The 15,850-nt window shown below is 36.4% G+C and overlaps 2 protein-coding genes across 2 annotated transcripts; both read right to left on the reverse strand.

Moving 5' to 3' along the window:
* Positions 1–3,929: 3,929 nt before the first annotated feature.
* Positions 3,930–8,342, reverse strand: LOC104214690 (putative late blight resistance protein homolog R1A-10). Its single transcript, XM_009764399.2, has 4 exons — positions 6,172–8,342; positions 5,472–5,552; positions 5,319–5,384; positions 3,930–4,387 (listed from the first exon to the last, which is right to left on the reverse strand). Exons 1-4 carry the CDS (start codon positions 7,346–7,348, stop codon positions 4,215–4,217), a joined length of 1,497 nt encoding a protein of 498 aa, XP_009762701.2. The 5' UTR covers positions 7,349–8,342; the 3' UTR covers positions 3,930–4,214.
* On the reverse strand, positions 7,636–14,137 carry LOC138882681 (putative late blight resistance protein homolog R1A-10). Its single transcript, XM_070163294.1, has 2 exons — positions 13,007–14,137; positions 7,636–7,650 (listed from the first exon to the last, which is right to left on the reverse strand). Exons 1-2 carry the CDS (start codon positions 14,135–14,137, stop codon positions 7,636–7,638), a joined length of 1,146 nt encoding a protein of 381 aa, XP_070019395.1.
* Between the last annotated feature and the right edge of the window lie 1,713 nt (positions 14,138–15,850).

A 15,850-nucleotide genomic window follows, 5' to 3' on the forward strand; every position in this document is an offset into this window, starting at 1 on the left:
CACTTGCCTCCTTATTATGACCATTTTGAATATTTGCCCCTCTCCTTCTTCAAGGAGTTTTATCTTTGGAACCGATTGGTCTGTTACACTTCATGCGTGCCATAGACTCTGTCCCTCATGGACTTTATTCTATTTGGAGCATTAGCAGCTGAAATATGACATTTAGCTTTGGGTCAGCAAATGCGTCTGGCAATAATTTGTAAATGAATTATCACTTGAACTTCAAGTTTATATTTTCTTGTACGAGGATCTATATGTATTCATAATAATTCATTTCACGTATCACTTTCTCAGCTGCCCATTTTCTCCCCCTAATGTTGGGATCACCAACACATTTCCCAACCATCTTTGGGAACTCATCTTTGTGCATTTTGGTGGCATAATTAAATCATATAGCACATCCATATTTCTATATAGAAATTATTTGGTTCCTGACCCTGAACCGATTGTGATAGGGAGAAATTTTTATAACTTGGCTAGATGCGTACACGTGCTGCTGTATATTAAATAATAAATCTCATACCAAATTTCGTTTCTGGGAGTTTTGTTCTCATAACCAATGATTTAGCTATAATTGGAGGCATAAAATTTCTGCTAAACCAACTTGGATTTAAACCAGTATTATTATGATAAATCATCATAATTTATATTCTGGAATTGTGCTCTAATAATTTGAGCAAGCAATCTTGCAAAAACCAAACTGCAAGTTGATAACAAATGCACATGTGATCATAAAATAGATGCATCTATTAAAATCATATAATAGTAAACGGTTCACATGGCAGGTGACTGGACCCATATATATATATCACCTTTTGTTCCTTCCAGAAATCAAAGGATGCAATCCCAACCTTTAACTGGTATATCATGAGAATAAGCAGCACAAGAGAATTCTTGAAGAATATTCTATTCTTCAATATGTGTCAATGTAATTCTTAATTAATTTTTCGCATCATAATTGAACCGATATGGTCAACCGGTCATGCCAATTAATATTTATTTTAGTAAATCTCTAGTTTACTTGTGGCATATGATTCCAGCATCATGCTTATATTTGTGTAGTACAAATAGAAAGAAGATCGGGTAACCTTTCATATTTACCCGGTATGATTATAGAAATATGAAGATATTCAATATTCCTTCATTTATAGTCTCAATATGCCAATCACTTTGACTTATATATTTGAAACTCAAAAAGTTTCTTTTGAGACTTTACAATATCAATGTCATGAATAAGCTTATTCATCTGGGTAGTAACAAATTAGTTTTTCCAGAGTTCTTAACAACTTTTGTACTACAAGATTTTTTATCATACCATTCATATGGTAAATGTCTCCTTCACGGAGAAAATTATATCATAATAAATTGTCATGGTCAAAATCATCATAAGCAAAATTATTTCTTGCTTTAATTTTGCCTTTAATAACTTTTATAAGGCATGACAAAATAATATTTGGCGTATCACATGTACGCGACCGATGACATATTCATGTAACCACACAATAATATTTATTCTCTTTATTTTACTCAAATCTCCCTTAGAGGTGAGTTGTGTGGTATTCATATAATCATGAATTGCATGTCTTTATTCATTGCTTTTATCACATATTGCCACATTCAATTTTAGGAATGGGTTTGCATTCTCAATGCTTATCACAAGTCACATTCTCTTCAAGGAATGGATCATAATCAGCGACGTGCTTTATTATTTTCATATCAATTTAATGGTAAGCATTGCCTTCACATTTTGAAGGACTATTTTGAGAACGCTTATTGTTCTCCTTTTATAATCATAGTGATTATTATTATTATTTTGATATTTGGAACGCCCACGTTCATTGTTCAACCACTTGTCTTCATTGAAACTTATTATGCACTACTATCACATTCATTTCAAGAATGGAGCAAATCAAGTGAGACATTTTTCATGCCTTTTCATGAAAAATATATTATTTTTCTTTAGTCATCATTATATCATCAATATGGTACATTGGGACTCAAACCCAATGTCTTACCAATATAAAGACATGTTAGGCTATAATAAATTGGGACTCAAACCCAACTCTTATCATTATGGAGCATCAGGACTTGATCCCGATGTCTTATCCCCAATCAATGGCATAATAGGCTAAACAATATTGAGATTCATTCTCAAGCCTTAATTTCAATCACATGCCAAGAAAGTTATACACAACTAATTTGCAACTTAGCAAATCAAATTTGCTTTCTTAAATAAGTGTACAAATCTCAAATCAGCGTAAAGCTTTATTAATTATTTGTAGCATCTATATGAAATACAATTGTTTGTAGTCAGAATATTTCTTCTAAATTCTATTAGAGTTTAAAAGGATCATAAAATCATTGTCATAATATTTATTGACTCTCTCTCAAAAATATTGTTGCTTTCGGGGTATACCCTACCTATTGGATTTGATTTAACGCCATGACTTTCGTTCACTCAATTCAACCAAGCAATTAGTGAATAAATTTATCAAAAGTACACCATATAGGTAACAACACATATATAGTACTAATACATAAATTCAGCATTTATATTACCTAAAAAGTGACATTATAGGTAACAACTTACCAGTTGTAGCTTGTGCATTATTCATATAAAATACTTAAAAATGGTAAGTCAGTAGCAAGCATCAAGTAGGTCATGGATACTCAAAAATACCTCTTCCAGTAGTCATACTAATCATTGTTTGCTTTCAAATGATACGACCATAAATTATGAAGTATACTTTCTCAATAGCTTTTGAAGTAATTAATCAACCTAGATAAAGATGTGAAGTATTTCTTGTTTTCTTCAAGATGATTTATGCTTTTAATCAGTATGACCAATTTTATTTTATTTTTTATTCCTTTTTTTTGGTACTATATGCAAGTGTAAAAATCCAAAAGAAAAAAAATATTCATCCAAGTAAAAGAAAATGTTAAAAACGGCAGGACAGATTGAAGATAGTTAACACATAAATATGCATAAGACAATTTATATAAAATATCCTTGGTTACCATGACATGCATCATATCAACAATTAACTGTTACTATGATTTTAACATATAGAACTTCAAAAAATTTATTCCATTCATGTGATATAAAAGATGTAATATTAATATGTGCTTATGCAATACAGGTGTAGTACGAAGTTGTGTGTATATGAGATTTTAAAGGAATGACAAGTATAAGATAATCATACCTTCTTACATTTCATTACTTACCATATGTAGTTTCTCTTTATATTTAACCATGTGATGATATGTATGACTTCTAATTGTAATCTTTCTGGATGTAGGAAATTTTTTGTAGATATATATATATATATAATTGGTTAGAGACTCGTGCTGATAACGTGTTATGGAATAAAAGCAATTTAGTAAAACATGAACAAGAAATAAAAGCAATTTAGTAAAACATGAACAAGAAATAGAGATAGAGAGAAGGAAGAGATTTTCTTCTTCAATTGTGTGTATTTTCCTATCTATTACAAGGCCTTTATATAGGCATGAAAAGTGAAGAAAATATGTCATGGAATATGTCATTGAACATAGAAAATATGTCATTGAATATGTCATTAACCATTTGAGAGAAAGATCATGGAGGAAGAGTAGACATCCACCATATTTTGATTTTTTATCATAACAGAAATAAAGTTATTTCAATAATTTTGTCCAATTATTTTGTTTTATCATGATAACTTTTTGGTTATGGATTAATTAAAGTAGTCTTATTATTCTAATCAAACACATTTCTCTGAGTGTGGGATGACCTTGAAAACGTCAACTATACTGAAAGCATGACTTACCCCTCAGGTTCAAGTGTCGGAAATGAAGCAACTCCTAGTAATGAGCACTTCCCCGTTTAATGGATCCAAAGTGGCACGAATCCGAGCTAGTCAGGCCAGTGAGTTTCAAATACCCTATGGTTAAACCCAAAAAAAAATAATTTAAATAAACATTTAGACAAGCTAAATTTGAGTATAAAATCCCATAGCACTATTACACAGCAACTCTATGTATTCTGTTTATTTTTCTCTTGAGAAGTTTTGAGAATAAAATACAACCCATTTTACTAAACAAGAACAGGAACAAAACCAAAAGAAAAAACTAGCATTTGATTTAAAAGGGCTGCAGTTTTGTTCTATCTGCAAATTCCTTGGCACCTTTTAAGTAAACCAAAACACCTTCCCTCACAAATCTAACTTAAAAACTCATTTGCTTGATTCTTCCTCTGTTTCTTCTAGATGAAAATTAGGAAAAAATTCTACTAATAAAGGAGCAAAATAATTCTTATAGACGTAAGCTTTTGATCGGTCTCTTCCTCTAGAACTTTGCCCGGCCTTCTCTGCATCTATGTCTGCTGCTTCTTCATCTGAATCCAACTCTGTACAATGGCCATTACAACCGTAAGAGATTATTAGCGTTGGAAACTCAGTATAACAGATAATATACACTACTACTTTACAAGATTTAACATATCTAACTTCAACCAGACATCACCATTTTAAAAGGTGTTTCCGTGCTAATCAAAGATGCAAGTGTTGCATGTGTGTAAACAAAGTCTCACTTGGAAAGAAAAATAAGTTATTTATAAGGAGTTGAATACTTTTAGCGCCGTTTCGCCATAAAAAGTATTTTTACTTTTTTCCGGAATCAGTATTTGGACATAAAAAATTTCAAATTTCACTTGAAGTTGAATTTAGAAATTGTTCGAAAATTTTAGAAGTTCCAAAAAGTTGTTTTTCTCAAAAAATTTCACTTAAAATCACTCACAAAAATTCAAAAACAGCTCTAAATTGTATTCATGTCGAAATACAACCCTAATTTCAAATACCATATTCACTTGAATTTTTTTTTTGTTTTTTTTCTTGAATTTCACAATTCTTATGTCCAAATGCCCAATTAATGGTGTAAGGTCTTTGAAGAAAAATCATGCGGACTTGACGCAAAACGGACAATATCACACCAAAGTCAAGAGTTTCTTCGAGCCGCTTGGCGCGGGCCCAACTAGTGCCTTTACGCGTCTACGGGCTGGCTTACGGACATTTACCCATAGACTTGAAAACGTATACACACCATGCTAAGAGTATCTTTGGGCTATTAAATTTTAAATGTGAACTCTACTAGTCATTATCGAGCTAAATCTGCACTTCCCTAATGTTCTGATATTATCTAGTTTGCTTCCTTTTTCTATTTGATTAATGGACTAGACCTCTAAAGATGCGAGAAATATGTCAACGTATTTATCCAATTAATTTCAGCCCTAACAAAAAATAAATACACAAATTAGCGAGTTCAATAGAAACATTAGGTACCAGATTGAAGCATATCTAACACTGCTTTCATTGCTAAATCTTCAGAATCTTCATCTGAATCAAGCCCTGTACAGTAAGTGTTTAGTGAAAAGAGTCAGAGATTTTTAGACTTGGAAACTTAGTTTTTTAGAAAACCAAAACACCTTCGCTCACCAGTTTCTTGCTCTAAAGATTTGACAGTCTTCTCCATATCTCCCTCCGCTGCTTCTTCATTAACTTCATCTGAATTTACCTCTGTACAACGGCCATGACAAGAGTAAGAGATTATTAAAGTTGGATACTTGGTATAATCACATACTTTATAGCAAGATTTAACCTATCTAACTTTAACCAGACAACTATCAGTTAAAAAAGCATTTCTCTACATATAATTGATTTAGGAAGCCAAATTCTTATTTCCAACTGTTGACGTGCCGCCCTTTCGTTGTGTCATTTATGACTTGTGTGCAAAATTTGAGGTAATTCGGAATTTGTTTAATATGATTCGGCATTAGTTTTGAAAGTTGGAAGTTCATTAGTCCATTAGGCTTGAATCAATGTGCGATTCGTGATTTTTGTATGGGTAGATGTGATTTGAACTCGCTCGAAGCCTCAAATCACATCAAACAACACCAAAACCACGAATCGCACATCAATTCAAACCTAATGAACTAGGGAACTTCCAGCTTCCAAAACTATTTCCGAATTATATAAAACCAATTCTGGATGAGCTCAAATTTTGCACACAAGTCATAATGAACAACTTAGTTTTACCTATCTTATTACAATCAAAGAATATAATATAGGAGTAGTAGTTATGCACGGAAAATTTTGCATCAAAGTCAATACTAAACTACTAAATTATTTTACTTACCTCCAATTGTGTCAAAGGCATAAACTTTAAGCATGTTGTTTCCCAAATCCTCATGATTTTCTTGAATCTTCTTAGCAAAAGTCACAAGGGAAGGAGAACATCCCCATAACTCAATTCGCTGCAGTGTCCCACTATCTGCAAATACTTTAGGAATCTGTTTTAAGTAACTGCAATTTCTGATAACGACACGCTCGAGGCATGGGAAATTATCATCGATATCAGCGGCTCTCCAATATTTAAGATCCAACTTCTCAAGGAGCACGAATTTCAATTCAGGAAATCCCATCTCTGTTACTTCCCACCTTTCTGCTGACCATGCTTCAACAAAGGCTGAATTCTTCAATTGGAGCACCTCGAGTTTGGGCAACTTGCTAATGATCGTCATGTCCTCCCATGGAAGATAAGTTTTGGAAAGTGTTAACTTCTTGAGATTTGGTGGGAAAGAAACCAGACGTGGAAGCCTGAAATCGAAATCAAGCAAGTCCATATTGAACCCTGCAATTTTTAGTGTCTCAAGCTCATGCAAATGTATCAGATTATCTAGACACTCGGGCACATCAATAAATTCGTTGCCAGTGCCAAAAATTCCCAATTTTTTCACTTTCTTAATCCCTTCAAACATTTCCTTTGTGCAACAAGAAAGACTCAATCCAGAGACACTAAGCAACTTTTCCAAAATCGGGTGATTAACTTCATTAACCGATACCTTTCGAGGAGAATGAACGTACATGCTTGTACAGTGGAGATGCCTCAACTGAGACAATCCCCAAATTCCAATTGGTAAGCTTATCCGCCCGTCCAGTTCAGATTGAGAAACAACGAGAGTTTGCAAATTCCAAAGATTGGAAATTGGTACATCCTCAGGAATCTTATAAATAGCCAAGGCCAAGTACCTTAAACCTACTAGGTGTAGTATTTCACTAGGGAAATAACTGAATTCAACGGCCTCCAAGTCCAAAACTCGGAGAAGTTTAAAATGATTTAGGCTCAATAATGAATCCTGCCATAAGTCATTGGCAGAAAAATGAAGAGAACGTGTTTTGCTGTGAGTAAGATCATCAAAAAGAATGCGCCGAAAATTACCATTTGAATGAACTGACACCCAGCGACAACCTTCAGGAAGAATCTTTCCAGCTCCATAGCTTATGGGATCTACAACATAAGAATACAAAAGCATCTCGCGTTTAGCTTCTCTCAAGCATAAATCATGAAGAAGATCGTGAATCCTACACGCCTTGATTCTTCCGCACAAACTTCGCGTGCTAACAACAACCAGATTTTTATCAATAAGATCATGTAAAAGATTAGAAGCTAGCTTTTCCAATCCCTCAAGCCCCTTTAGCTCTAAGAGTCCCTCTGCAGCCCATAATCTAATCAACTTCTTCACAGAAATCTCTCTAGCTTTTGGAAAAACTCCAAAATACAGATAGCAGGCTTTCAAATGTGAAGGAAGATGCTTGTAGCTCAAAGCAAGCACTCCTGAGCAACGTTGATAATCGTCAAGGTTTACTAAAGAGCTCACACTTTGAGCTACTTCCCTCCACTCCTCTAGTCTCCTCTTGCTAGAAAGTGTTGGGAATAAACCCCTTACCAAAATAATATTCACGGTAATAAAGCGGAATAATAATGTAGCACCGAGATACGGTAATTAACAAGAATAAAAGAGTAACAATGACACCAAAATTTTTACGTGGAAAACCCTTCTGAATAAGGGAAAAAACCACGACCCCGAGAGGAGCAACTGATATCACTATAGTAAGGAATTTTACACTTTGTAGGTCGGAGGTAAATACTCCAAAGACCACTACAACACTCAAAAGAAATAACCCTCTTTTGATATTCTCACCTCACTACAATATCGCTCACTCTCTATTTTCCTCACAGACTATTTTCTTATACCTTGTCTGTGAAACCTTACTCTTTCTTTCTCTCTTTGTTGGTGTGTAGAAATGAGAGTTGAAGCTCTCCTTTTATAGCCAAAGCTTCACCCTCTAAAGCCTACAATATTTGACAATTTACACACATTTTTCACAATTCAACAAAGTTGGCTACCAAACCAAAGAAATTCAACAAGGTTGGCTACCAACCAAACCAAGTCAACAAGGTTGGCTACCAAACCAAAGAAAACTCTTATTAGGCACATGCCTAATACTTCTTCAATGAGATGGACATCATCAATCTCCCCCTCCAGTCTCATTCATCTAGAGGAGGTAGCACTGTCTTCTAGTTTGAGTGCATGCCGACAAGTTCTTTGCATAGCTCGAACTTGTTCCTTGGTACCACCTTGGTCAGCATATCTGCGGGATTCTCACTTGTAGAAATCTTCAAGACTTTTAGAGATTCATCATCTACCATTTCTCGAATCCAATGATATCTCACATCAATGTGTTTGGTCCTTGCATGGTACATAGAGTTCTTGCTAAGGTCTATTGCACTTTGACTGTCACAATAGACGACATACTCCTTCTGATGCAATCCAAGCTCTTGAAGGAATCGCTTGAGCCATATCATCTCCTTGCCAGTTTCTGTAGCGGCAATGTACTCTGCTTCAGTTGTTGAAAGTGCAACGCACTTCTGCAACTTAGACTGCCATGATATAGCTCCCCCTGAAAATGTAAATAAATATCCAGTAGTAGATTTTCTGTTGTCAATGTCACCTGCCATATCAGCATCTGTATAGCCCTTCAAGATTGGATCAGATCCTCCAAAGCACAAACAATCTCCCGTGGTACCTCTCAGGTACCTGAGTATCCACTTGACTGCTTCCCAATGTTCCTTTCCAGGATTTTCAAGAAACCTGCTGACAACACCAACTGCGTGAGCAATATCAGGTCTAGTACATACCATTGCATACATCAAGCTTCCGACTGCTGAAGCATAAGGAACTTTAGCCATGTTCCCTTTCTCCTCCACTGTTGTAGGACACATCTTCTTACTCAACTTTAGATGACCAGCAAGAGGTGTGCTGACTGGCTTAGCATTCTTCATGTTGAAGCGTTCTAGTACACGTTCAATGTACTTCTCCTGAGATAGCCACAACTTTCTACTTGTTCTCTCTCGAACTATCTTCATCCCTAGAATTTGTTGTGCTGGGCCCAAGTCCTTCATATCAAATGACTTGGACAGATCTCCTTTCAACTTTGCTATCAACCCCTTGTCTTTTCCTACAATTAACATGTCATCCACATACAACAACAATATAATAAAGTTATTCTCAGAAAATCTTTTGAAGTATACACATGGATCAGAATAGGTCTTTAGGTATGTTTGACTTTTCATGAATGAATCAAACTTCATGTACCACTGCCTTGGTGCCTGCTTCAATCCATAAAGACTCTTATTCAATTTGCACACCATGTGTTTCTTTCCAGCTACTTCAAATCCTTCTGGTTGCTCCATATAAATCTCCTCTTCCAAATCTCCATGAAGAAATGCAGTTTTCACATCCAACTGCTCCACTTCAAGATCTAGGCTAGCTGCTAAGCTCAAAATTGTTCGAATAGAAGTCATTTTAACAACGGGGGAGAAAATTTCGTCAAAATCAATACCTTTCTTCTGTTCGAAGCCTTTAACCACCAATCGAGCTTTGTATCTGACCAGCTTGCCATCTCCATCTTTCTTGAGTTTAAAGACCCATTTGCATTTGAGTGGTCTTTTACCCTTTGGAAGTTCAACCAGCTTGTATGTGCCATTTTTCTGGAGAGATTCCATCTCTTCTTGCATAGCTTTCATCCACTGGTTCTTTTCTGGATGGGACAACACCTCCTTAAGACTTTCTGGCTCCCCCTCATCACTGATGAGGACATACTCTGTGGAAGGGTACCTGCGTGACTCTACCCTTGGCCTCTCTGATCTCCTCAGAGGTTGAGGTTGTTCTTCTCCCTGAGTGGGGTGCTCCACTTCCTCGACACCTTCATCAAGTTGCTCCCCCTGCTCAATAACCTCACCAGGTTGCTCCCCCTGCTCGGCAACCTCGTCGGTCGTACTTTCTGCACTTGTGGGATTGTTAGAAGTAGAAGGAATAGTAACAAAGTTAGGAATTATACCATTCTTCGCCTTTTCTGACATATCAGCAGCAGTTCCAACTTCACTTTCTCGGAAGACTACATCTCTACTTCTGATGACCTTCTTCTTTACAGGATCCCACAGTCTGTACCCGAACTCTTCATCTCCATATCCGATAAATATGCAGGGAATAGATTTATCATCCAGCTTTGTTCTCTGCTCTTTTGGTACATGTGCAAAAGCTCTGCAACCGAACACCTTCAGATGCGAGTAGGACACCTCCTTGTTGGTCCAGACTCTCTCTGGGATTTCAAACGCCAACGGAACTGATGGACTCCTATTGATCAGGTAACAGGCTGTCTGAACTGCTTCACCCCAGAATGACTTAGGCAGTTTAGCCATTCTGAGCATGCTTCTCACCTTCTCCACAATGGTGCGGTTCATCCTCTCGGCTACGCCATTGTGCTGTGGGGTTCCAGGAACTGTCTTTTCATGTCTGATCCCATGACTTGAACAATACTCTTCAAATTCCCTTGAAGTGTACTCACCTCCATTGTCACTTCGGAGACGCTTTAGCTTTCGACCCGTCTCCCTTTCTACTAGAGCATGAAACTTCTGGAAAACTTGAAACACCTGATCTTTGGTTTTCAAAATATAAACCCATAATTTTCGTGAAGCATCATCAATAAAAGTAACAAAATATTTGTTACCGCCCATTGATTCAATTTCCATTGGGCCGCAAACATCAGAATATACTAAATCAAGTATATTCAATTTTCTTTCAGACGATGTCTGAAATGAGACTCTATGCTGCTTACCAAATAAACAGTAGTCACAAGGTTTTACAGTTGTACCTTTGGCATAAGAAATGAGTGATTTCTTGGCAAGAATCTGCAATCCCTTCTCGCTCATATGACCCATTCTTTTGTGCCATAAATCTACAGAAATCTCATCTTGTGCCGCGTTCAATTCACCTTGGCATATTTCTGCATTTGTCCTGTACAACGTGCCACGAGCAACTCCCTTTGCAATCACCAATGATCCCTTAGTGAGTCTCCACTTTTGATTTGCAAAATAACTCTCGTATCCATCTCGGTCTAAAGCAATTCCCGAGATCAAGTTCATCCGCAAATCAGGTACATGCCGCACATCCTTTAGAACCAATGTGCATCCGACATTTGTCTTGATACAAATGTCACCAATCCCCGCAATCTTTGAGTAACTTGTGTTACCCATTTTCACTGTGCCGAAATCACCTGCTACATATCTGCAAAAAAGATCTCTTACCGGTGTGGCATGGTGAGATGCCGCTGTGTCAACCACCCATTCCGACTCTGAACCTGACAGGTGCATGCATTCCTCTTCCTCATTTATAAAGAGGACAACATTATCATTATTTTGCACCATGGCGGCTGTGTTGTCGTCATTCTTCTGGCCACTGGTTTCACCTTTGCCCTTCCTTGGATTTGGGCAATCTCTTTTGAAGTGACCTGGTTGATTACAGTTGTAGCAATTTCTGACTCTTGATTTGGATCGGTTCTTTGACTTCCCACGAGCTCCGGATCTACCATAGTTGTTCGAACTCCTTTGATAACTCCTGCCTCTACCTTCTGTGATGAGAGCCTGTCCTTGATTTTCAGGCTTCTTTCTCATCTTCTCATTGAGTAGAAGAGCCGATGTGACATCTTTCAACTCAATAGTAGTCTTACCGTGCAGGATGGTTGTTGCCAAGTTATCGTACGAAGATGGCAACGAGTTCAATAGCAAGATGGCTTTATCTTCTTCCTCGATTTTCACTCCGAGGTTGGCAAGCTGTGTGATTAGTCCGTTAAACACATTTAAATGTGACAAAAAATTCGTACCTTCACTCATGTGTAGGGCGTATAACTGCTTCTTCAGGTACAATTTATTTGTCAGCGTTTTGGACATGTATAGGCTTTCCAACCTTGTCCAAATTCCTCGTGCAGTGTCTTCATCAATGATGTTATTTACCACATCATCTGATAAGTGCAACCTAATTGCACTAGCAGCTCTTTCATCCAAGTCAGCCCAATCCTCAGCTTTCATGGTATCAGGCTTTTTGGAATCAACATCTAGAACCTTGTGTAATCCTTGTTGGATGAGCAGATCTCTCATCCTTCTTTGCCATGTTGAGAAACCGTTATCTCCGTTGAATTTTGCTACCTCGTACTTTACTCCGGACATTTTTATTTTTTCACCAAGTATAGTACTACCGACAGTGAATAGTATTTCAGTGAACGAGCAGAACCCGTGCTCTGATACCAGTTGTTGGGAATAAACCCCTTACCAAAATAATATTCACGGTAATAAAGCGGAATAATAATGTAGCACCGAGATACGGTAATTAACAAGAATAAAAGAGTAACAATGACACCAAAATTTTTACGTGGAAAACCCTTCTGAATAAGGGAAAAAACCACGACCCCGAGAGGAGCAACTGATATCACTATAGTAAGGAATTTTACACTTTGTAGGTCGGAGGTAAATACTCCAAAGACCACTACAACACTCAAAAGAAATAACCCTCTTTTGATATTCTCACCTCACTACAATATCGCTCACTCTCTATTTTCCTCACAGACTATTTTCTTATACCTTGTCTGTGAAACCTTACTCTTTCTTTCTCTCTTTGTTGGTGTGTAGAAATGAGAGTTGAAGCTCTCCTTTTATAGCCAAAGCTTCACCCTCTAAAGCCTACAATATTTGACAATTTACACACATTTTTCACAATTCAACAAAGTTGGCTACCAAACCAAAGAAATTCAACAAGGTTGGCTACCAACCAAACCAAGTCAACAAGGTTGGCTACCAAACCAAAGAAAACTCTTATTAGGCACATGCCTAATACTTCTTCAATGAGATGGACATCATCAGAAAGAGCCCCTGCAACTACAGAAATCATTAGTGGTAATCCTTTGCAATTTTCTACGACTAATTTCGCGACATTCTCAAATTCAGTTGGACAATCTTTTTTGCCAAACGCCTTTTGGCAAAACAAATTCCAACTTTCCTCTAGCTCCAGGGGACGCATTGGAAACGGATCCTCAGGAGAGCTTGCATATTCGGCAACCTTCATATCCCGAGTAGTCAACAATATCCGACTTGCATTACTGTTTTCGGGAAACCATAGTCTAATATCATCCCAGGCTTCCCTGCTCCATATGTCATCCACAACGATCAAATACCTCCTACCCTTTAAACTTTTCTGCAAAAGATCTGCTAGATCTCCGTTGCTTTTCTTATCGAGCTTTTCTTTCTTTTCTTTCTCCACAATAGTATCTTGAAGGAGGGATAGAAGCATCTTTCTTAAACTGTAGTCCTTGGACACAGTAATCCATCCACGGAAATCAAAGAAGCTCAAAATTGAGGGATCATAAAACATCTTTTTGGCAAAAGTTGACTTGCCTATCCCTCCCATTCCAGCAATAGAGATAACTTCCAGTTGAGATGAACGGCCAATAAGTTGACCACGCATGCACTCTTGTTCAATGTTGTACCCCACCATGTCATTCTCAAGGATTGAAACATGAGATCGTGGTGAACTAGAACCCTCAAGCGAACGATTTGCTGCTTGCATATTAATATTCTCCTTCAGCTTGACGAGCTCTTTGGTGACAGAATCAGCGCCTTCTATTGCTTGATGCAAAATCGCAAGAAGCCTCTCGTCCGCCTCTGTCCGAACATGTTCATCCTTCTCTGAGACCAGTCGTAGCTGTGATTCAACTTCGTCTTCTACGTTATGTGCTACATCTTTGACCTTTTTTAGCAAATCCTTCATTGGTTCATCATCAGAATTAGTGTCAAGAAACTCTAGCATTGAGCCAACTTTCTCGTAGAGTAATTTCAAGTGTTCTTTATGACCTTCCAGCAAGTCTAAAGTGGATTGTGAAATAAGGTGTATAGTTCCCATCAGAGAAGTTAGAGCAGCATAAGCAGCCATCTCTGTTTCTCTTGTGTTTATACAAGAATTGTGAATGAAGAAATTCTCAGAATAGTTAGAACTCAGAATGACAGAGAGACAAGCTTGACAACTCCTATTTACAAGTATATCAAGAGGTGGTCATTTGTTAAATATACTTCTTGAGATTTTTAAGGAAGTTTCCTATAGAACTTAGCTAAACTGCAAGTTGCAATTTAAATATGACAATTGCCTTTTCATACTGATTTAGAATATATTAATTCAACTGCACCTTCATGAATTCTCAACAACTAGAATATTTTACTAGTACCAAATTTTAGCATCAATTAGCAGGCATAGGGCAGCTAGATAGACACTTTAACTACTACTCATAATTTAGGTTGCACATGATTTTTTTCATTTCTTTTTTAGCTGAAAAATCAACTAACGCCTTCACATTCAACCTCATTTGTGCCAGGAATCAAACATTTGGTCTCAAGAAGATGACTATGTCGCCTTTTGGTCACTATTAAGATATCATCACGACAAAAGAGAAGAATTAAAGAATTTCAGTGATTGAAAGAAACTAGGAATTATTGTGTAATAGGACACGAACATGAAAACTCTTGACCCTTTATCTTGTTATTAGGATGTGTTTGGAATAGGTCATTTTCGAGGAAAATGTTTTTCATGTTTGGTTGTCAACCCAAATGGGGAAAAATAACCTCTCACTTTAGAGCGGAGTCATTTTCAATCACAACTATCTCAACTCTTAACTTCATATCACTGTTCTAACCGCCAATTAGACATTATTACCAATCTTCGATACTAAAACATTTAACAAAACACTCTCTGATTTTCTAATGTTATCATTAATCTTTTACATGTATTTTTTCCAACAATTTTTTTTCACTCACCAACCAAACACCAAAAAATATTTTTTTATGGAAAACATTATTCAAGAAAAATATTTTCTATAGCAAATAACTTCCATTGTACCAAACACACTTAGTCGCATATATTTTCCGTCATCTAATAAAGGGGACATGAAAGTAGAGGTGTCGAAGGAATTTTAAAATGAACAAAAAATAATTAATGTCGTCAATATACATTAGACTTTTTTATTTAAATGGCGTTTTTCTTCATTCACCAAATTTTAGCTTTTACTTGTCTTAATATAGATCCAATCAAACAATAACAATAAGAAGCAATGCAAATGATGAACCTTGATGGTAGAGCAAAGACCTTCAGAGATCTATACAAAAAGTGTTTGAATGAAAAAACTTGCATAAAGTTGGCTAAAAAATGATAGACAAGTTTGAGAACTACTGTTAAGTATATCAAGGTCAACAGTGGTTGTCATTATCAGGAAAATAAAGAAAACACAGCTATATTGCAAATTGCATTTTTAACAAGGTAATTGTCATCCTACTGATTTAAAATTTGTTCAACTATTTGGTTTACAAAAGACTCAATAATTAGAATATTTACTAGCATACGTACCTGCGTGATGCGAGGAGAATATTAAATAAAAGTAATTTTACAAAATTCCTATCTTACAAAAAGACTCAATAATTAGAATATTTATTTGTACCAAATTGTAGCATTAATTAAGGAGCTGCACGAGTTGGGCAGTCAATATCATTACAACTGCTGATTTTGATTGCATATGAATTATGATATTTAACCAACGAGCCATCCTAGAACATATCTATAATTTAATTATGGCAATTGTCATCCTACTGAATAGAACCA

The sequence above is a fragment of the Nicotiana sylvestris genome, chromosome 12 (genome assembly GCF_000393655.2).
Source record: "Nicotiana sylvestris chromosome 12, ASM39365v2, whole genome shotgun sequence".
NCBI lineage: Eukaryota > Viridiplantae > Streptophyta > Magnoliopsida > Solanales > Solanaceae > Nicotiana > Nicotiana sylvestris.